General features: G+C 41.5%; 1 protein-coding gene across 8 annotated transcripts in view; it reads left to right on the top strand.

Moving 5' to 3' along the window:
• Positions 1 to 6,321: 6,321 nt before the first annotated feature.
• The window catches only part of IGF1 (insulin like growth factor 1), a 78,658-nt gene continuing 62,246 nt past the window's right edge, over positions 6,322 to 22,733 (top strand). For 2 of the 8 annotated variants that reach the window (XM_086401052.1, XM_086401048.1), the window contains exons 1-2: positions 6,322 to 6,956; positions 11,443 to 11,599. In XM_086401052.1, coding sequence (XP_086257178.1) covers positions 6,894 to 6,956; positions 11,443 to 11,599 — 220 coding nt within the window. In that variant the 5' untranslated portion in view covers positions 6,322 to 6,893. Of the gene's footprint in view, positions 6,957 to 8,665; positions 8,780 to 11,439; positions 11,600 to 22,733 lie in introns of those variants that run through there. The other 6 variants (XM_086401051.1, XM_086401047.1, XM_086401053.1 and 3 more) reach the window with 4 other exon arrangements.

Below are 22,733 nucleotides of genomic sequence, written 5' to 3'. Positions count from 1 at the left end.
TCACATGAGCCAATTCCTTAAAATATATTGATCAAGAGAAGGGTTAATAAATACACACTATTATACATAAAACAGATAATCAACAAGGACCTACTCTATAGCACAGGAAACTCTATTCAGTATTCCATAATAACCTAAATGGGAAAATAATCTGAAAAACAATGGATATATGTATAACTGAGTCACTTTGCTGTACACCTGGAACTAACACAACTTTGTAAATCAACTCTGTGCTGTGCGGTGCCAAGTTGCTTCAGTTGCGTCTCTTTGCGACCCCATGGACCGTATCCCGGGCCGGGCTCCTTTTGTCCATGGGATTCTCCAGGTAAGAATACTGGAGTGGGTTGCCATACCCTTCTCCAGGGGATCTTCCCAACCCAGGGATCAAACCTGCGTCTCTTATGTCTCCTGCATGGGCAGGCAGGTTCTTTACCATTAGCATCAATAAAAATTAAATTTAAAAAGAGAGAGGAGACAGATAGATATGTAGATAGATCCTATTTATTCTGTTGTTCTGGAGAACTCTGACAAATGTAACTGGGTTTAAAGATTTATTCTGAGCTCTGGAAGAAGCTGAGGGCTTTACCAAGGTGTTATAAAAAGGAGTAAAGTGTGCATTTCTACGGCACTGAACCCTCAAGGGTCTGTGTTGGGCAGAGGATGAGGTACAGTCTCCAAGGATATATGCTCCCCAAATGGGTCATTTCCAAGGGTTCCCCTGGATTCTGTGTCTCCTCCTCAATTGATTACTCACACTTCTGTTTACTCAGGAACACTCACAGAAAGCAATCTGAAACATTTCTCAGCAGCCACCTTCAAGTGAAGAATCGAGGCTGGAGGCTGTGTGGCCTGCTCTCAAAGGGGATGATAAAACTGCCTTAATTGACCCAAAGAGTGGGATGCTCTAATGAACCAGCTTTTCCATGAAGTTCAGGGTTCACCAGAAATAAGATCTTTTTGCCTCAACCTTTCTTGTGGAGAATCTTTATCAAGTGTAATCATTTCATTTTTTCCATTAAAATCTGCTTATCAAAGATAAACACCGCAGTTAAACCATTCAAAATGGAATCTCTGGCAAGACTATTGGGTGATCAGTCTCCACCTTCGTTCCCCTTTACCCAGCACTACTCAGATTGACCTGGGTTATAATGTAACCCGGGTCTGCTGGTGCGTATTTACTTTGAGGCACTGTGCCATTCCCAGAATTAATCACAGATTCAGTTACATACAGATCTTTGTTTACAAGGGAATCATGAGGGAATTAGACTGTTTTCTATTCTTGCGGGTCTGTGAAGGCTACTGATGGGGAAAGGAGAGACCAAAAAGGCCTCCACAACGCAGGAGTCTGAGAGCATACCCTCAGCCTTAGCTCCCACATCACAACACTAGGAGGGTTGTCACTCACGGTCCAGTGACTAATATTTTGCATTCCCAATGCAGGGGGCCCAGGTTCAATCCCTGGTCAGGGAGCTAGAGCCCACATACTGCAGCTAAGAGTTCTCAGGCTGCAACCAAGACCCAGTGCAGTCAAATAAATAAATACATATTTACAACAACACTGAGAATCTCCTCACTTCCATGGAACATGTTTCCTCTGCCTGAAAGAGACTTTACTGTTTTTATTACCTTGGACATGAACTCATACCTCAGGAAACATAATTAATACATTTATAGGGTGGCATGTTTGATATACAGGGTTTCTGTTCCCTGCTTTTTTCACTGTGGCTATGTTGCTTTTTGTTTTTTCCTAATACATAGCACGTTACACAACAATGATGCCCAAACATCAGAATTCAAACACCAAGTACACCATTTTTTATCGTAACTGTCTGCCATTTGTAACATAATTTACTTACTTTAAAAATATCTTTTCTTAACTTGACTTTTTAAGACTTAGAAATACATATTTTAAAACTAAGCTTTAAAATACCTACTTCAAAACCAGCACCACTAGTCCTAAATAGAAAGTATTATTGAAAAGGAATAACATAAAACAAAACAGTATTATTAAATTCTGAATAACACCACTGCATGCAAAGACTTGTGACTTAAGATTCTTTTTTTTGTTTGTTTGTTTTGTCTGTTTGTTGTTTTGTCAAAAAAAAAAAAAAAGTGATTCGTAACTGTCAGGCACTGAAGACAGATACCTACCAAACTGAGACTTTTCCCTCAGCAAATTCAGGCTAGAAAGAGAACTAAAAAAGGAACCACTTCCACTCTTACGTGATTCTTTAACGCCATGTCTTTAACCATCAGTGTTAAACCCACATTTTGAACTCTGCTTGGAAGAAACAGCGGAGGACAGACTAAGGGGCTGGATTTGAGCTCAGCGTGCAATCTAAATTTGTTACAAGTCTCTTTTCTATTCACCACTCCCCCACCCCTCATTTTTCTTATTTATAAAATGGAGAAATTGGTTATTTCGCTCTCAGAGAGTTTATTGCCTGTTTATGTGAAATAGTTTACCTTCATTATCATTATGTTCCAGACTTGGATTCAACCAACAAATCTTATTTGGAGCCCAAGAGTAAGCACCGGGAGTAGAGTCAAGGAGATGGCATCCGTGCTCTCATAAAGTTTATCATCTTTTCTTCTTCTCTTAGTACCCTTATCTTTTAAAAAACTAGAGTGAATTAAATACCTAGCTTATTTGTTTCAAAAGATTAGTGCAATTTAAAGTATATTTGAACCCAGAACTTTTCAAAACGCCCCAGCCTACCAAACTCCACGCATCAACGGTTAAGATTGCGGTAGCAGTTTCCCCACAGTCCACTAGAGGGCGCGCACATTTTTCGATTCCAAAAGAAAGCGCTCTTTGGGTACTTGCCCCAGAAATTTGGAACTGGTGTCTCCTTTCCTTACTTTCTTTTCAACTTGGGGCAGTTGTGGTGAGCCCTTGGTTCTCTCCCTCCACCAGGCCATCCTCGCCCCATGCAGTGACTCCTCGTCTGCCATTACGGAGAATTCTTTTGCTCCCCAAACCACAGAAGTTTTGCTTCTGACTGTTCTCAGCATTTGCCCTTTTGACATTTTAGAAGAAATAAGATCCAAGTTTGATGTTGAAAAGAAAGCATTGATTTCTCTAGTGGGAGGATTTCTTCTCCCTATTACTGTTTTCCCTAGCTGTGGGGGAAAAGCGCCTCTAAGGATTTAAAGCAGTTCCTTTGAGCTGAAGATTTTTCTGCGGGCTCACAGAGCTGCTTCTGAGCAGTTCTGGTGCTGACATTAGTCCCCTTGTTCAGCAGCATGTTGTATTTTTGAGGCCCAGCCTTTTCCTCGGAGTTTTACATTCTGAATTGACAAGATCTTGATCTCAGAAACTGGACCATACACTCCCAGACCAACCTGCCACACAATCCGTGAGCCAAGAGATAGGTCCAGCAGTTGACCCCAAGTTCTCTGCCTGCTGGATGGCCCCAGAACCTTACACCTCACCCTTTATTTGGTTCCAAAGTCCTCTTACCTCCAGATACCCATCCTGAGCTTTTCTCAGGAGTCAGCACAGACATCCATGAAAAAAGCTGTAAGTCTTCCCCATTGCACGTGGATAGGAGATTACTTTTTGAATGGGCAGCTCTGCAGATGACATGGGGAAGACTGGAAACGTGGCTCAAGCAAAAAGTGTGGAGGGTCCAGCACCTCCCATTTCTGTGAATCTCAGTCAGCCTATGCTTTAAGGAGATGAACAACTTTTTTTTTTTTTAAAGAAAGGTGTCAGAAGTCTTCTGAGATTGCAGCTTTATGCAAATATACTACTCAAGAAGAAGGCTTTAGGGGAGAGTTATTTATAGCCCACAGGCATTGCACAATGCAAAAGGTGAAGCTGTGAATCTCTGCATTTCCAGGAGTGGATGTTCTCATGATATGAGCACATCCTTGCTATTTTGGTGGCACACCATTCCCATATCTAACTGTCAGGTTGTTCCAGGCGGGAGACGACATAATCATTCAGTAATTTTAGAACAACCCTGTATGTTTCTCTCCAGTAGGGCCTCTTGATCTGAACTCTTCCTGAGGATTAGATTTACTCCCGCTTTGGACCCTCTGGTAATAGGTGCCTTCATCTCTTTTTCTCCTAAACAGGTGCAGACTCAGTCGTTAAAGAGTCATCACGTGGCACATTTATTGCCCTTTGGCTTTCAGGTTGACTCCTGGAATTAGCCAAGAAAATGGTCATTTCCTTAGGAATGATTGCTCTGTTGCTGGCTCACCCTACCCAGAAATCTAGACCATTCTCTGCACTGAAGTGTACAATAATCACTTCAGGAAATTGCTTTCCCTATTGGAAACTGAGAGCTCACATCGGAATGTTTCCACAGTACAGCTGATGATAATTACGACTCACTGAAATTTCAGTTTTCTTTTGATTGTGACATAAAAACTAGGACATAAATTAAAACCCAATTATCCTTTAAGGGTAATTGGGGTTATAAAACCAAGAGACTGTGAGTCAGTGTGTCGGTAGTGCAGGAGACCTGTGTCAGATGGAACGGCGTGTGTTCTGTCTCCCGAAGCAGCCTTTCCCACGAAATGGTTGGGGATAAGGTGATCTGTGCACACGGCATTCCAGGATAGCACATCAGACCAGGGGGAAGCCTTGGAGAGGGCAGTGAGCTCCCAGGACACCTTGGAATGATTCAAACAAGTGAAAACTAAATGGGAACGCCATGGCCTTCTACAGGTGAAGATGCCCAGCAGTGGAGCGAGGCACTCGTTGCCAAGACTCTGCAGGCATGGAAATCGGAGATCTTTCAACCTGTGAGGCAATCTGCATCTTCAAAGTCTATGAGAGGAGGCTGGGCTTTTTTCACAAAAGGTGTGATGTGCTAAAGGTGAAGGAAATTAAAAAAATAACCCAAACCCCAGATTTTTAGTGAGCAATTCCTAAGTTAAATGCATGAAGCGGGGCTCATTAAAGGAGGTCTTGGATTCTTCTCAAAGTACAGGACTTGCCCCCACACCTGAAGATTCTCCCCAGCCTACCTCTTGATGATGCATATCTGTAGACTCTTCAGGTCAAAACACATCCCCTGAAACTTCCCAACTTTGCATTTCAAAGCCTCTCATGACACACCCCTCCTCCCCCATCCTGGATCCTCAGTAGTTTCACTTCCCTGTCTTTCCAGAGAGAGTGTGCACTTTTCATATTTTTAAAAGCACACATCCCACCACATGACAGTGCTGTTTTCCTCTCTGTCTCTGCCACTTGGTTGAAAGCCCCTGTGATGTGTGTAACTGGGCACACAGTAGGAACGTACTCACTGAGTGCTGAATATAGTGCATTGAAACGGCATCACTTCTCATGTCTAACTTGTCTTTCTCAAAGGTACACACTGCCCCACGTTTAATCACAGAGAAGGCTTGAGTAAACTCAACCCCCTTTCAAAACCAATCAGGTTTTCCTTTGAGGGCACCCACCTCTGCAAACAACTTCCTGGCCATGGCTATAAAGACCCAGACAAGAGTTTCAAGCAAACCTTTGTTTTTAGTCGAAGTGTCAGGATCACTGTGTCCCCTGAGAATCAAGAGGGAGAAATACAACATCCAGGCTATTCCCACCATTCCAGAAAACCATGCCCCAATAGGCCCCAGGAAAAGTGGGATGTCTAACCTGGGCTTTTGCAATCTTATTTCATAATCCACTTTCTTATCTCCTCCTTCACAAAACTGATGAGAAATTGGTACAAACTCTATCGACAAAAGATCACAACTTGATCCTCAATGGCAAAGGCAAATATACATTATAAATAGCAAAACAGCTGGCTTGGACCATGTTGCTGGCCACTCATCCAGCTGAGAGATTTGAATGACATCATAACCCTTGAGAGGGTATTGCTAGCCAGCTGGTGTTATTTAGAATACACAAAAATGGGGGAAAGAAAATGCACTCATGTGCACACACACACAAATACACACACACACACACACACACACACACACAGGTTCAAGTTATGCAGAAAAATATGAACAATGGAAAAATCATTTGCCCCTCAGATGCCCTTCCCCTGGGGTGGGGTGGGGGTCGGGGTGGGGGCCAAGCAGCAGAGTAGAAGGAAGGAAGAAAAAGATTTGATTTTATTTTTTCAGTTGGCTTTACAGCTCAGCAAAATCTTTGCCCTGTCGTGGGCAAAAAGCATGAGACAGTGTCCTGAGGGGAGCCAATTACAAAGCTGCCTGCCCCTTTCCAGGTTCTAGGAAATGAGATCATTCCCCTCACTTGGCAACCAGGACGAGGGGTCATCCCAGCGCTGTCTTCCATTCTAGTTTACCCCAGTCGTTTGAGGGTTAAAATCATAGAGTATGCTTGAGATGGTCTTTTTTTCATTTCTTGTTTTTTAAATTTTGTGTTGGCTCTGGAATATAAAATTGCTCGCCCATCCTCCACGAATATTCCTTTCATACGGGTAAGGTGTATTAGCAGATGTGTGTGTCTTCATGCCCGGTAGAAAGTTAATCAGAGGACAGCATCAGTATTTTAATGTCTGCTCCTCTTGTCACTAACACACATTCTTTTAAGGGAAAAAAATGCTTCTGTGCTCTAGTTTTAAAATGCAAAGGTATGATGTTATTTGTCACCATGCCCAAAAAAGTCCTTACTCGATAACTTTGCCAGAAGAGGGAGAGAGAGAGAAGGCAAGCGTTCCCCCAGCTGTTTCCTGTCTACAGTGTCTGTGTTTTGTAGATAAATGTGAGGATTTTCTCTAAATCCCTCTTCTGTTTGCTAAATCTCACTGTCACTGCTAAATTCAGAGCAGATAGAGCCTGCGCAATGGAATAAAGTCCTCAAAATTGAAATGTGACATTGCTCTCAACATCTCCCATCTCCCTGGATTTCTTTTTGCCTCATTATTCCTGCTAACCAATTCATTTCCAGACTTTGCACTTCAGAAGCAATGGGAAAAATCAGCAGTCTTCCAACCCAATTATTTAAGTGCTGCTTTTGTGATTTCTTGAAGGTAAATATTTCTTACTCTTTGAAGTCATTGGGGAATTTTCTTTAAATTGTGTACTGTTTGCTTCTGCTTAGAAATGTTCTTCACTTTAGAATTTTCATTGTTTCGGCACTGGGAGTTATTTATAAATTGCTGAATATGCAATTCTGTGGGATCTGAAAAAATAGCTCCGGGAGATAAATGCCTTTGCACAGATATCTGTATGAGTAAAAACTATTGCAAGGTACTTATGCTAAATCCTCCACTTCTTCAGGGCTTGAGTGGTGTCATTATAGAAGATTCCTTTAAATCCTGTCTATGGTTAAGGGCTATAGGGCATGGATATGAACTTTTGGATTTTTTTTGCAGGTGCAGATGTTTTATTTTTAAGACCATGTTCATGTGTATGTAGGACTGTGTGTGGTTGTGTGTGTGTGTGTGTGTGTGTGTGTAACTTGCCAGGACTTTTGATTACAAGGCATGCCACATACAAAGAGTTACGTTTTAAATGATATTAAAGCTTTTAAATATGCTCTTTGGAGCTAAGGTCCCGGAACTCTCTGCACTTATGCCCAGAGAGTCAAAGTTAGAGTGAAGTTTCATTTGCTCTTCTGAAAAAGAACTCCTTAAGAACTCCTGCTGACCTTGCATATTCGGATAATTTAAACAAATGCACACTGTATATGGAAAGCGGAAACTTTCTAGCAACTGCTATTCCAAGTTTTTTCTTTTGAAGAGGACTCTCAGGGGCGAAGTTTGGACTTGGGGTTTTGTGTTGTAAAACGCGGATTTTGTATTTGGGATTGTAAAGTCTCTTTAGGTAAATTTGGCTAGCGTTGTCAATGCACTGACTTCGCCTTTCCAATAACTGGCCCTAGTTCAAGTTTCCATTCTCAGCAAAATTATATCTTTCAAGACTTGTATTTTTCCAATTTGCAAGCATTTTTAAGCTGCTGTCACTGGCTCCCCGATGCAATTGCCTGTGGGCTCAATTCATGATACGTCCCTACCGCTTAGTCCAGCACCCGTTTGCCGCTTTCAAGTACTCCACCACTACGACTTTTCTTAGTCAAGTCAGTGGCTTAGGAGTTAAGAATACATCCTTGTCGGGCACCTGATCCTGCCGCCCTTGAGATGCCAAGATGCACACTGGCTACCTTGCTTTTAAAAGAAATGAAGTCAGTATACACATATGCTATATTGTCTGACAGCTGGGGATTTTGTCTCCCTACTTAGACGATCCTAAAAGGGGCTGTGTGGTGTTATCTCTGCATTAATTACAAGTTTGGAAAACTCCAAATGAACTTTCCATGCTGTGTATGCTGAACTTTTCAGAAGTAGAGCTAGCTAGCCATAAGTTGTTGCTTTTTCCTGTACTTGGAGCAGGAAGTGGTTTCAGGGAGCTACGTGGTTCTTTCAAATGTAATTCAATGAGTAAAGGTGTCTGCCAGGCAGAGCTCACAAGCTGATTGTACTGTGAGTCTCAAGATATTTCCAAGTGTTTGAGTCAGAGGGAAGAGGGCACAGGGGAGGACTGGAGTTTCGGCCCCTGTCCAGGACGGCTACAATAGGCACACGATGGAAATCGGTGGCTTGATTGGGAAGAGAAGATTGACTCAAATCCCAGCCGTGCAATTTGTTTATTGTCTGAATGGACAAAAGGCAGTTTACCCAGGCTCATAGCATACCTGCCTGGGTGTCCAAATGTAACTAGATGCTTTCACAAACCCCACCCACAAAGCAGCACATGTTTTTAAGTCCTCAGTTTTCTATTCACATCAGTCTCATAATACCCACCCTGACCTGCTGTAAAAGATCTGGAACAAACAAAAATGGTTACACCTACAGTGAGTATTTTCTTATGACTATTGCCCTCAAATTTTGCTGGGCATTTTTATTATAACCCAGACATCTGGAACCAATTGATATTCCATTTATTTAAGATAAAAAGAAAGGTTTTTAAAATTTTGGATTTGTAAATGATTTTTGAGAAAGAGTGCTCTGGAATTTTTTTTCTCTCTCTTCTCTTTCTAGTTCTTCTTTCATTTCTTTCTTTCAGATCTCTCCTTTCTCTCTCTTCATTTCTTTTGTGTTTAGAAAAATAAAAGGCCAAGGAAATGATGAACATATGGGGCCACTCATTTCAAACTTTTTAATTCCTAAGCAAGTTCTTTATTGTTTTCTTTTGGGGGAACATAATGTGATAAATTCTCTGGTTCTCTGTGGGTGTGATGGACTGTTTCCTGAACTAAAAGAAAATGCACTAGAGGTTCTATCTTGTCCTAGAACTATAAGTGCTGATATTTATCTGAGAACATAACTCAGCAAAAAGGAGAAAAAAGGAAGAAACAAAAGAGGGAAATCTGTAAAAAAATAAACCTTAAATTCTTAAATGCTAGAGACTGATAGGTATTGCTGAGTTTAAATGTGTTACACAAAAGAAATAGCTATTAAAAGTATAATGTTGACATCTAACAAAGTTCTCAATTCCCTAAGGCTTTAAGTTGAGTTCCTTTTCCCCTGGATTTCACAACAACTGAAGAACCTGAATGCATCTACAGTTGCAGGTGCTTTGCCTTAAGCTTCACCATTAACTCAGCAGAGAAGGGAGCAATGGAGAAATAGGCTGGCAAAATAACATACGTTCTAGAACTGGCTGGTGGCCAGAGCGTGGGGCATGCTCTGTAAGATCAGTTAGGAGTGTTCTCTTTTGAAAAGGGCAAGGAAGTCCAGTTGGCTTGGACTTGTTGAGATTTCCACTGGAAATACTGAAAGGGAAAACTCCCACCAATTATTTTATAACTAAGAAAGATGAGGATTGGATGACAACTTGTTTCTAGCAGTCCCTGTGGCTTTGGCTATGTGGGGGTGGAGGGTTTCCATGAACAGGTCCTATGGAGAAAATGGAAGAAATTCTCCATCAAGCTTTCACCTCCTCTTCTATTTTATGTCTATTATTTATGATGATTTGCAAATAGAGGACGCTTTTCATCTTCAACTGTTTCACAAGCATTAACTAAATATTTACATTGTGTTAACGAGAATCAGGGGTTTAGGCTTTTCCCCAATTGCTGAACTTAAAGTCTGGCCACAAAAATGGAAATCTTAATTACAGTGATGGAGCAAACTTTGCCACTGATGTAGAGAGCCATTAAGAGTCCAGGGAGGGCAAGGAAGGTGGTCGGAAAATAAATGACTGATCCTGTTTCTTTGAAAGTGATGGAGTTGAATGGACCTGCCACCACTGGGAGTTTCAGAAAAGCCTCTTTTCATAATGATAGTTTCCAGTTTAACTCTATGACCTTTTGATAGGGTCCCTGATTTAACATCCTGTCACTGACTCTGCTGATGCTGCTGAAAGTAAATGCATCTGAGAGGGATAAAGCTACTCACCTTGGGAGGCTTCCTAGAAGAAACCACATCTTTGTGCCACAAGTAGCAATGTGGAAAAACTTAATGATCACCTTTGCATTGTTTCGCTGCTGAGAGCAAGGATGGAGACTTGAGCCACAGGAATCCTGCCTCTGGCAGGGCTGACAGTTGGCTGTCTGTCACTGGCTAAGTCAAGCCAACCAGGGGTCTCTGCTATAAAAAGGATACAGTGACACTTAAGTCCCTCCAACAGATGAAGTCAGAATTCCTGAGACTTAAAAAAAAAAAAAAAAAAGACTTTTGCAGGTTTTGAGCCCAGTTCCCTGTTCGTGGAAGGCACTGCCTACACGTGTGTTGATCTGACATTGAGCTTGACACAAGGGGCTTTAGAATGCAAAAGGAGTCGGGTTTACTTGCCATACACCAGTTTCATTCTGAAATTCTCAGATGTTTCCTGTTCCTGGTTTTTAACTTTTACTTGTAGTTGTTAACTGCTGATGTTCTTCAGGTAAGAAATCTCTCAGTCTCTCTTTCTCTCCCTCTGATTCTGTCTCTGCCTCTCTTAAGTAGAAAAAAAAAGCTATAATGATATATAGTATTTTCACAAGTTCTTTTTCAGCTGCAGTAAATTCTCTTTAATCAGTAGCTGGGGAATGACGTTCTGGTTAATTTAATATTCTGGTCAGTAATGGATGCACATGCCATCTGTGGATGGCCAATTTGAGAGAATTTAAATTAATAAAACATATCTGGTGCCAAGTCTGGACTGAGCACAAATTAACCTTTGATGATTCCAGCGGTTTACCAGGATCTCTGAGTGGTGTGCAATAAAAGCATCTTTCACCTTCACACATTAAATGTTTCAGGACATTTATCTCATTGAATTGTAATAGGAACCCATAAAGAAAGGGTTCAAGAAGGACTTCCCCAAGGTTTCACAGTAGCAAGAGGATTAAACTCAGATAGCATGATGCCAAGACCTGCTCAGAGGTCACTCACACACCTTGTTGCACTCCTGAGGGCATAGTTTTGATTAATAACAGGAATGCAGAGCTGGGGTAAAGGCACCCTTGACTTGCCCCCACTCCCCTGGCAAGGACCCAGGAGGAAGATGACCCTCCTTCTGCTTTTTCAGCAGGTGAAGATGCCCATCACATCCTCCTCGCATCTCTTCTATCTGGCCCTGTGCTTGCTCGCCTTCACCAGCTCTGCCACGGCGGGACCCGAGACCCTCTGCGGGGCTGAGTTGGTGGATGCTCTCCAGTTCGTGTGCGGAGACAGGGGCTTTTATTTCAGTAAGTAGCCTCCCTCTCGCTGCTCTGTGGATTTACAACTGCCGGGAGTGTGCGAAGAACTGAATGACTGCCTGTGGCTGGCAGCCGTCCTCAGTCTCCGAGATTCCTCACCTTAATGCGAGCCTAGTGTTTCAGCGGGGCCGTGGCACGTTTTGCAGATTTTGGATGGAATTTTCCTCTTTAGCAGTTTGTCTTTTAACTACTTCCCGCTAGGCTTTCCCGCAACTATTCTGCTCTGCCCTCACTATTCCATTCCTTCCGGGGAAAAGACAGGACAAAATGGCCCTGGGGGGTTGAGGTTTTGGTTTTCCAGATCTGTGGGTGCACATAGCAATGTATGTGAACGTGTAGGGATGTTTTAAGTGCCAGGTCACTTGGAGGAAACTAGGAAGGTGGACTTGGCAAAGGGGCACATCCCAGATGTCTCCATGTGATATGAAATCACCCCGAACAGACAGAAGGTGAAAGTCGCTGAAAGGTACATTTGCAAAGACACAGGCTCTTGCTCAATGCAAACTGAAATGCTGAGTTCATTTGCCCTCCGTTCACACTGACCTTGAGGCTTTGTTGTTGCCTTCCTTTGATGTCACCCTTCTCTGGGGCTCTCCAGTGATGTCTCCATCTGGAAAAGGGTTTCTGACAAGTGCAAGGTCACTTATCCCATAAGTAGGTCTCAGGTGATTAAAAAGTCAACAGTCAATAAAAAGTAGACAGCAAGTCCATGCTTGCGGATAAATAATAAACACACACGGGAGTCCCTGCTGCTTGAGGGAATGGATCACTTAGAGAACACACCTCAGAGGCATCTGGCTCATGTATGTTACAGGACACTGAGTGATGGAAAGCCAGATGCTCGTTCTGTTTAATTCTTTGCAAGTTTAGAGAGTTTCAGGAAACTGACACTCAGGTCTTCAGGACCGTGAATCATTCTTAGAGGTTCATGTGGCTTAAGTGTAGACAGCTTACCTCAGTTACCCACTAGGCTTTGAATAGCTCCTGTGATGACTCACACACTTCCAGTCTCTCTCTTCTTCCCAGGAAGGTGTGTGCGTGAGAGAGAGAGACTGGAAGGAGGTGTCTGTGAGTGTAGCAGTCTGGGATGGGTAGGGAGAAATGGAAGGAAGAAGTTGATAGGCATGTTGATGGTCTGTACTCATTGTAGATTCGGTGACAAATGGCTTTTCAACAACTAGTGACAGAGAGTGAGACGTGCTTTCTACTCTTTAAATGGGCAAATTCCCACTCTCTGTTTCCAGCCAACGCTTTGAGTGAGTTCATTTATTTTTCTGGCAATAAAGCAATTCTATCCCATTCTCTGTTTCTGTGCAGACGAATGAGTTCATTTGGTGAGTGCTTTTCGAATAGCAGACCTGTTTTACCTTCAGAATATCTGGCAGAAGGCAAATGTGTCACATCGACATCACCCAGCGATGGCTTGTCACTACTCTTTACTTTGCTACTACTGATCCACATTTTAAAAAATGGATAAGTGGGTCTCAGTTATTATGCCCAAGAGGACCTTTTTTTTTGCTTTGATAATCCATTTGTGCCATTTCCTTTTATCCAGTTCACTAGGTGATGGCCGAGCCCCCAAGTGTCTTGGGTTATGTGCCAGATTGAATTGCCACATTTGATGTGACATGCTCCAGGATTTCCATGCACAGTGCATGGAAACTGGATCTTTCTATGACTGTGATGCTTACAGTTAAATGACAAAAAAATGAGAAAGAAAAAAAAAAATTTGATCCCAAGTTACCCTTTGATACTTATATATGTTCACACAAAGAATTAAGGGTATTGGACAACTATGATGGAAACTGATTTCAACTCACTGGAAGGCATTCTATTACTCAAATGATCAGATTTTATAAATGTGTTTTAATTCTATCTTAATAATTTGAAAGGGGAAGGTTCTACATGGCAACTCTTAATGTATAGAATATAACTTTGGATAGAAGGTGGTTTTATAAATTGTGTTTTATTATTGAGAGTCTAGGTTTCCTAAGTTCTGGTTTATAGCACTCTGTGACAATGTAAATTATTTGTCTGACATAAACTGTCATGCACAAAATTATTCTTGTTAATTTTCTAGTCAACTGGACTAGCCTTTTTGCCCAAGAGAAGTTAACCCCTTTAAATCATTTAATTCAGAACATTGATGGAACCTCTGCTATGTGTAAGACACAGTACAGGCATGAGTGAGATACCTAGAAATGAATGAGAGATTAACTTTGCCTTCAAGGAACTCACAGTCTAGTTAGGAGGTTAAAAAAAAAAAAAAGTATTATCAAGTATCATAGAGGAAAATAATCATGGAAGAAAAATGCAATCCTTATGCTTTTCCTAAATACTTTTCCCATTTTTAAAATCAGGTGACCAAGATCTACCCTCTCAATGGGCTCCTTGATACCAAAGGCCAGATTGTTTACCATTGAATCCCAGGATCTAGCTCAATGCCTGGCTGATACAGCTGCGGCTCAAGTTTGTTGAACTGGCAGGACTGAATTGAATTGAATCCCATTGAATGTAATGGCATGACTTGTTAGGGATCTTAGTCTTTAGAATCATCAAGAATTAAGTTTGTCAGGTACTTTGGACAATCCTTTCTGCCTCATATTTACCCAACTATTCGATAAAACTTTATATCTTTTCAACTGAATACAATGTATACCAACAATGACTTAGACGAGACATTTAGATCCTCCCTAAGCTACATTGATGGTCTGTTTCATGTCTGAGCCAATTATTCTTCAAGGCATTAACTGTTGTCAACAAATTTTATTGAGTTTCCTTTTTGTCCCTTGAGATTTACTGTGTGTGAAGAAGTCAGCTTTAAGCATTTACAGCCTTTGAAATACTTTCTAGAGGAAAGCAGTCTTCCCTACCTCTACCCCTTGTCAGTTGACTCTTATTATTGTTTTTACCCCTTTCAAAGTTTTATTGTGGCTGCGTGCTTCATTTTAAGCTGCTTCAAATCCATTTTGAATGTATGGATTTTTTCTAACTGTGGAAGGGGGTTTCTGATCTTAGTTTGAAATGCAAACATTTAAAAAAATGTTACCTCCAAAACTATCTTTTTTACTGGGCCAGAATATTTAACAAGGGGAATTTTTAACCCTATTAAGAGGCAGAACTGTCCTGAATAACTTTTTCTTTTGGGGGGGGGGGGCAGTAACACTTATTTTGTGTCGATCAACCCAATGTTCTAAATGAGTTCCTATTTCTCTACAAGCCTAAGCTCCACTAGAGCACAGAGCATGCCACCTTCTCAGTTATCTGTTTTGTAAACATCTTCCCAGCATAAGTGCAAAAGTTCCTCTATAATTAACACAGCTTCACCAGACATTACATGCAATGAAAGTTGCAAAGAAGAGCTAAGTACTGATTCTTCCCTATATATCATAGTAAGAGAGCATGTCAACCAGTCTTGTACTTTCATAGTCTTGGGAGAAAAATGGTGGCCTAATGGAGTTGGCACATTGGGAAAGAGCTAGCTATTATCTTTCCAGATTGATGGAGGAGGCTCACAGAGAGCAGTTTGTCACAACCTTGCTGTGCATGGACCAGAGCAAGAGGAAAAGAGCTTCAAGGAAAATAGGAAAAGTTCAGCTTGCCATAGATACTATTTTTGACAGTCATGGTGATTAACCATTTTAACATATGCTTTAGAGGCTTGTGGAATTTCTCTCCTTGAAGATACTTTAAAAATTGACAGACAACCAACCACCTGGAATGGTTTCAATTAAGAGCAACTAAAAGAAAGCGAGTTTCTGGGGTCCTTTTTAGTTTTAAGAGTCTATAAAGAGTCCCTTAAATAAACTGTATATGCTTTATCTCCACGGTCTGGGAAAAAGGAGAAGTAAATCAATTAGAAAGGAAAGTTGGATACCCTTTTGGTTAGTCCAGATTTATAGCTTTTGTAAAATATACTTCCAATGCATACTTATTAAGAACAGGTCTGAATAAATGAATGGCATTCTTCATGTGTTAAACTATACTGTTTTATAAAGAGTTTAAGTAAAACTTTGCAATGAATTTCATTGTTATTGATTGCAACAACCTTCCTAGATTGAGGTTATTATTATTAACTCAAGCTTCTTTCATTTGAAATATAGTGCTCAGAAAACTGCTCCCAGACCTGTCATTCATTAGCTGTATGACTTTGGCAGGCATTTAAACTTCCTGGGCCAAAATGTCCTTGTCTATAAAACAAGGGGATTTTGTTCAAGTAAATGACCTCTTCTAACTTTTAACAGACTCATAGTCTAGGTTGTAATTAACAAGGATTTGGTACTATTCAAGAAAGGAGAATCTTGGATTCAAATAGTGACCAAAGAACATTTTAGACTCCTTTATCTTCTTCACATAGTTTCTGTTCATCTCCAGATAGGGGACCCCACCTACTTAAAGCAAGAGAAGCCAGTGCCTTTGTTTTATTTTTGTTTTAAGCTGAGTTCCAACCCCTCAGGGATGGAATATAAGCTCAGACATGACCAAATACATGCAAGTCATCTGGCCAAAGAAGCACACACCTCGTGAAAACAGATTGCCATTTTTCTTTGCTAGGAAGGACTAACTGACAGTTCTCATCTTCACATTTTTTCAGTCTCCTGAAAGTAAGGACAGTTAAGTAGGTCAGTTTTTAACTGCTCTTTATAAATTAGAGGTGCAGATTGAATCTATAGTCTTCTAAACCTTGACTAAAAGCCTTTTCCCGGGCTTTTAAGACTGCCTATCCAATTAAAGAAGAGAGTACAGCACTGGGAACACCCAAAGACACACTCAGCCACCATTAGCATTGAGTGGGGCGTTAGCATTAGCTTTGAGTGGGGCTGGATTTGAGCTACACCATTTGCATTCCTTGGCTTGGCACCCCTTAGACCTCCAGCTATGCACTTGTGTGACAGCTGGTCAAAGTTAGAGGTACAGTCACTGGCTGTGACTTTCTCTTTTAAGCTAATTGGAACATGTGGGATTTGACCTTGGCCCTGGGCTTCCCTGGTGGCGCAGAGGATAAAGCGTTTGCCTGCAATGCGGGAGACCTGGGTTTGATCCCCAGGTCGGGACGGGAAGATCCCCTGGAGAAGGAAATGGCAACCCACTCCAGTATTCTTGCCTGGAGAATCCCATGGTTGGAGGAGCTTGGTGGACTACAGTCCACCGGGTCACAAAGAGTCGGACACAACTGAGCGACTTCACTTTCACCTTCACTGGTCTCATTAGCACCACTAAGCTAACAGGCCACAAATATTCTTAAAGAGAAACAGTGAGTTTTCATATTAACCTTCACTAGTGGCTACTACTCTTTAAATATGCCCAAGAGGACTAGTCTGGGCAACCAAGGGACTTCTAAGAAAGTGATTTCTGTGCAAATTTAGAAAATATTGCAATATTGCAAATGCAATAATTTGCATTTTTCTGATATGGTCAAGCACCTCAAGACCATCTTCTCCCTGATGAACAGTTACGAGAAGCAAGAGAGGGAAGGAGTCAAGGCCAAGTGTGGTCTCTACTGTCAAGAATCCAGGATGTGAATTCTAGCTCTGTAACTTACTTGGTGGGTGGCATCGAGCAAGTCACTTAACCTCTTTGTTCTTCAATTTCCTCATCTCCAAAACAAGGACTACCTCACAGAACTGGTTAATCTATTAGAACATATTAAATTAGAATACTGCCTGGCACATGGTGAGCATCATAAACACATTAGCAATTATACTTATTTATTCTCTTCTGGGATCAGTTACAGAGTCTACTGCAAATGTCTGGGCAGCCCAATTCATTACACATTCATTTCTCTTGATGTGTGCTAAGTTGCTTCAGTCATGTCCAACTCTGTGAAATCCTATAGACTGTAGCCTGCCAGACTCCTCTGTCCATGGGATTCTCCAGACAAGAATACTGGGATGCATTGTCATTTCCTCCTCCGGGGGATCTTCCCAACCCAGGGATCAAACCCGGGTCTCCTGCACTGCAGGCAGATTCTTTACCATCTGAGCCACCAGAGAAACCTATTTCTCTCTATAGGGGCAGCCGATAAAACCTGTTGTTAATAGTAACACTTACAGCAGTATCAGTAGCACAAAGGATGTCTTATGCTTGACTAGTATTTGCATTTTTTCAAAATCCAATTGTAGCAGCTCTCTCACTTTGTCTTTACCCCAGTCTTAGATGGTAAAAATCATTGCTTCACTGGACAAGTGAGAAATGTGAGACATAGAGAGTTTGTGGTTTACCTTACTGGGTGGATCCAGAACCAAAGTCAAGGTCTCCTGCGTCCAAGAAGCACGTACATCTGCCCATTCACATTGTTTAAAGGTCCAAAGTGTTGCAAAGTGAGATACGCTTCCAAAAAGCCTTGGCATCTTCTGGGAGAGCAGGAACAGAAACCCCTGGGGGCGCAGTTGATTTTGAACTTCTTTGAAAGGAGACTCAAAGGAGACATCCATGGAATGACCCTACAGTTTACCTTCTAGAAAAACTTAGGAAATACTTATAGAATTTCTTCAGGCTGCACAAGAAAAGTTTCTTTGATTAGAGGCTGCTGCCATTTGAGTCCCTTGCCTTCACAGACTGGACTCCACTCAGATGGCACACTGCAGCTCCCCATTGAGCACATGGATATGTCTTATGATCCAGGGGACTCCTTCCTCTGGCCAACTTCAACTTTTCTTCTTTCTTGGCCACCAGACCTCCAGTGCTTCTTTCCTAGTGGCTATGAGTTCTGCTGTTTTTCCTCAAAGACCTACTGAAGAAGAACTGTTTGTTGGACCAGGCATCTCTCTCTGGGTTTTATAAGAGAGGTGGTAAAGGAGAAGTGGTCATAAGGCAACATAAGCCCGAGAGTGAGCCAGGCAGAAGTGTCTTCCCCAACTTGACCATGAAAGGAGCTGGGGAAGGTTTGGATGGGAGGCTTGCACCAGTGCAGGTGCCTCTCAACCAGTTACTTGAAGACCATCAGTATTGGAAGGTCTCAGATGTTCCTGGCTGGTAGGCTCATAGCTCCATTTTGGATCCAGAAGAGTGTTGGTGTTTTCCAAACAGCTGGGTCTCTGTATACTTAGTCCAGACATCATGGACCATGCCAGTATTTCTCAGGGCCTCTGTAAAGAGCCAACCTCAAGCCTCTAGCTAACTTTCTTCTGATTTCAGAGCCTACACCAAAGAATCAGACACTCTGCAAACAGGCAGGCAATTTTTCCCAAGGAGATTGCTCATTGTTCTTCATAATGGGCTACGAAACCTTTGCCCTTTTATGCAGCCAGAGTCTTTGACAACCATGGTGGCAAAAAATCATTCCTGTACTGAGCTGCTGCCCTGGCAGAGCTCCATCCTACACCTCTCCATGGAACATCAGCAAGCTCTTACATCACAAAGAATTACTTTTGGTTGCCTGGAAAGTTCAAGTCCCCAGGCCTTATTAGCTGTTAGACTAAGGAGATGACAACAGAACATTTCACTTGTCTTTATCTATATGTGAGATCATGTTTAAAACATAGCAAAGAGCTGTTATTTGACGTGTGATTCTTTAAGTGCAGTAAGTTGTATGCTTATTTAATGCATTGTTTAGTCTCACATTGGCTAAAGCCCCTTAAAGAAGCACTTGGCAAGCTCTGGCCTTTCATTCTTGGCATAGCTGCCCCTCTTACTTTTTCACTGAACCTTAAATGCCACGAAAAACCCTTCACTTACTTTACATCTGGCATATTACTTTATGCAATTGGCCAGAACTTTTGCACATGGCCCTCTGCATTTGTCCAAAGGTAATTAATGGCTTTGCAATATTTGATCAGCAGCAGCATGGACACAAAGAGAAGTTGTGCAATCAGCAGAGACCACACAGTCTTTTAAATGAAAATCTTTTTTGCATTAAATGCTCGGGCGTTGTGCAGGGATAAGGGTTTCCATGCCAAAAAAAAGAGAGAGAGAGAATGGGCATGCTGAAGTCCCCGGGAAGATACCCAAGAACCTGATTCTTGATTAAGTATATATCTCTGTAATAAAACTACCAAATTGTTCACAGAAAGTAAAATTGAAGATTGCTGTAAGCTTGGAAGGCCTTGAAAAATAATCTAGTCAAACACGAGAAGTTAAACTCAGAGAGAAGGGACAAGTCCAAGGTCATGCCCCTGCTAATTAGTGCAGAAGTAAGAAGGAGGAGATACTCTTGATTCTGTTTCCTGATTTCATGCTGTGTTCCACCTTTATCTGTGATGGACCATGCTTATGTCTAAGTTACCTGATAAATTTCAATGCCTTCAATCAGTCTCACCCAAATGAACATAGATCTTGGTGATGCTCTCATTCCAATAAATTTCCTGAGATTGAAGTTAGAGAGTTCAGAGAGTGAGAGACTGTTACTCCCTTGCTGTGGAAATGTGTACAAACCAAAGGTATCCCCTGCCTTTTTCCTATACCATACACTTGGCCTTTCAATGTGCCTGGGGCATTCCAAATCCACTTCAGGTCATGATTTAGAGTATTATTATATATTATATTATTCTGACTCTTTGGTCACTCTCTCCAATGTCAACTTGGGTAGAACTGCTTTGGAATGACTTAGCAAAGCTGTGCTCCTGGAAAATCTGAAACAGCCTGACGAGTCATTGGATCAGCTTCTTTTCTGGAGATTTCTCTGACGGCCCTAAGCCAAAAGAAATTTACACCTGATTTTTTTTTTTTTCACATTTCCAAGCAAATCCTCTATGAATCTCTTCAGATTTTTCTTCTTTCACCTGTGGTCTAGCTGAGGTACTAGAAAGGCTGTTGGAAGGGTCTTTTAAGCTTTCAGATGGGTTAGTCATAGAGTCAGTTCTGTGAGTGTTTCTGAGAAGATGGTCCTACCTCTGTGCCATTTACCCTGATGAAATGCGTCTTTCATCAGAGGCAAGTGATGAAGAAAGTCTGTGCTGAGCCAACCTACATGCAACCTACTCTTGATAATCTGTGAAACTAGGGAAAGGAGCACGAAGGGTGGGAATTCTGGATTCAGCTGACTTGGGACACTATATATATTTCAGCCTCCTCACTCCTCCTTCCTTCCTGCCTCCAGCCCCAGCCCTTTTGTAAGACCAAGTGGCATGTCTTAACATGCTACTTTATTCTCCCGCTCCCTACTCACCTCCCCCAGCAGTGCCATGGGCAACAGGATTTCTCAGCCTCAGCACTATTGACATTTTAGGCCAGATAATTTTTTGCTGGTGGAGAGGGACTGTCCTGTGCATTGTAAAATATTTAGCACCATGTTTGATTGACTTCTACCTTCTAGATGCCAGAAGTCCCATCCTCCAAATTGTGATAATCAAAAATCTGTGCAGGTGTTACCAAAATCCCCTGGGGAGGCGGGTGGTGCAAAATTACACCTTGTTGAAGACTACTGGACTAGAGCTGGCTCCAGAAGAAAAGCAGCCAGAGAGATGGGAAAGCCATGAGTGCAAGAGACACACAAACTAATTATCAGTCACTGGCTAATGGGGTCTGTGGTTCATTGCCCAGAGTAGAGCAACAAGAAGAATTACTGGAGTTTTGAAAGCTTCTCTCTGAAAATAAAGCTCTCTTCCTATAGGCTACCAATAAAAAAAGGTGTTTGCAAGCCCTCCTTTTCATCTGATAGCTATGGAACTCATTTATTTTAGTAACAGCAGTATGGGAAGGCAGAAATGAGAAACATTGTGTGCTTAGAAGTTTGAGTATGACAACTTGGAGTAAATGAAAAAAAAAAGTGGTTTTTCTTTGACTTCAGTATTTGTGGCTGTTCCCTTCTTGGTCATAGGCTTTCAATTCAGAGTTTAAAAGCCTGGTTCCTTTTCCCTGCTTTTATCTTTCCTATTTGAGTATCATTATAGTCATTTTATTATCTATAAACAGAACCACCAGAAAGCAGAAACAGATCAATAAAGTATTGCTTTGGAAATCAGAGGTTCCACATTTGGGGCTCACCCAGCCCCCTTACTTAACAGCTGTACGCTCTTGGAGAAGCCACTTAATTTCCTTGGGTCTTATATTCCTCACTTTTAAAATAAGAATAAAAATACTATACCACAGAGTTCTTTCAGGGCTCATCTGTAGAGGAGCTTTGGAAACTGAAAGAGAATCCAAATACGTCACTGTTAGTGGACTGAATTGAATAGTGGTTTGACTTTAGCCTTTAGTGACTTTGAACCATTAGTTCAATGGTTCTGCAATAATTACAGTGGAGAAAAGTTCATTTGGTAGTGTATCTTCTCAACCTAATTAATTAAAAATAAAAGCATGCTGGTATCTTCTATTACCTATCACTTTGAATTTAGACCACCCAAAAGTCTATTAATGGATCTTCAGAATGCTTACTCAGTATTACTGTTTATATCCTTATTGGAGAAAGTATTTAAAAAAACAAACAAAACAAAACAAAAAAACGGGACCTATCACTTTACCACACTGAGCTTGCTCAAAGAGTTAGTTTCCAGATAGTGGTTAGGTAGTCACTGAGGTACCACATGTAAGCAAAAAGATTTCCATTCTCCCAAGTCAGCTACTGGTGATTTTTGCTTACCCTCAAAGAAGCAATGCTCAGCAGAGGGAATATACTCAGTAATCAGAAAAGTATCTTTGTACTCGCAGTATCTTTGTCCACCTCAACTGCTTCCTTATCACAGTCTGACTTAGAAGAATTGGATTTTTTGTTTGAGCATGGCTTTGGTGAAATAAAAGTTCTGAGTCTGATCACCATATGGACCTGTGAACATGTGGTTCTTCTAGCCCAGAGGCTTTACATACAGCCACTCCTAGAGACACAACATTTGATGTAGAAACCCACAGTCAAATACTGGTTACTGCTGCCATGAATTATCCTTTCTTTTGAGTTCTTTCAAAAAAAAAAAAAAACCCAGAGACTAAGTTTTAAAAGTTTTTTTCTGTCCTTTGCAGCATGCAGGGCACTTAATGAAACTCCTTGACTTGATGTTTAAAAAGGCATTCCAAAAGCTATCTCCTTCTACCAGTCCCCAGGGTATACCCCATGACTTTGCATTTGCTACTGCCGCCATTGTGGATCTGAGACTGAAGGTATAGAAGGAAAAATCTACCTGAGGTGTCACCCCTTGGGATTCCTTAACTGTGGCCCCAGTGGAAACTTCTAGATCAACAGTAAGCTAAT

The sequence above is a fragment of the Bos grunniens genome, chromosome 5 (genome assembly GCF_055505025.1).
Source record: "Bos grunniens cultivar Pamir isolate PY7600 chromosome 5, Bosgru_T2T1.0, whole genome shotgun sequence".
Taxonomy (NCBI): Eukaryota; Metazoa; Chordata; class Mammalia; order Artiodactyla; family Bovidae; genus Bos; species Bos grunniens.
This window is presented reverse-complemented; position numbering and strand designations above follow the sequence as displayed.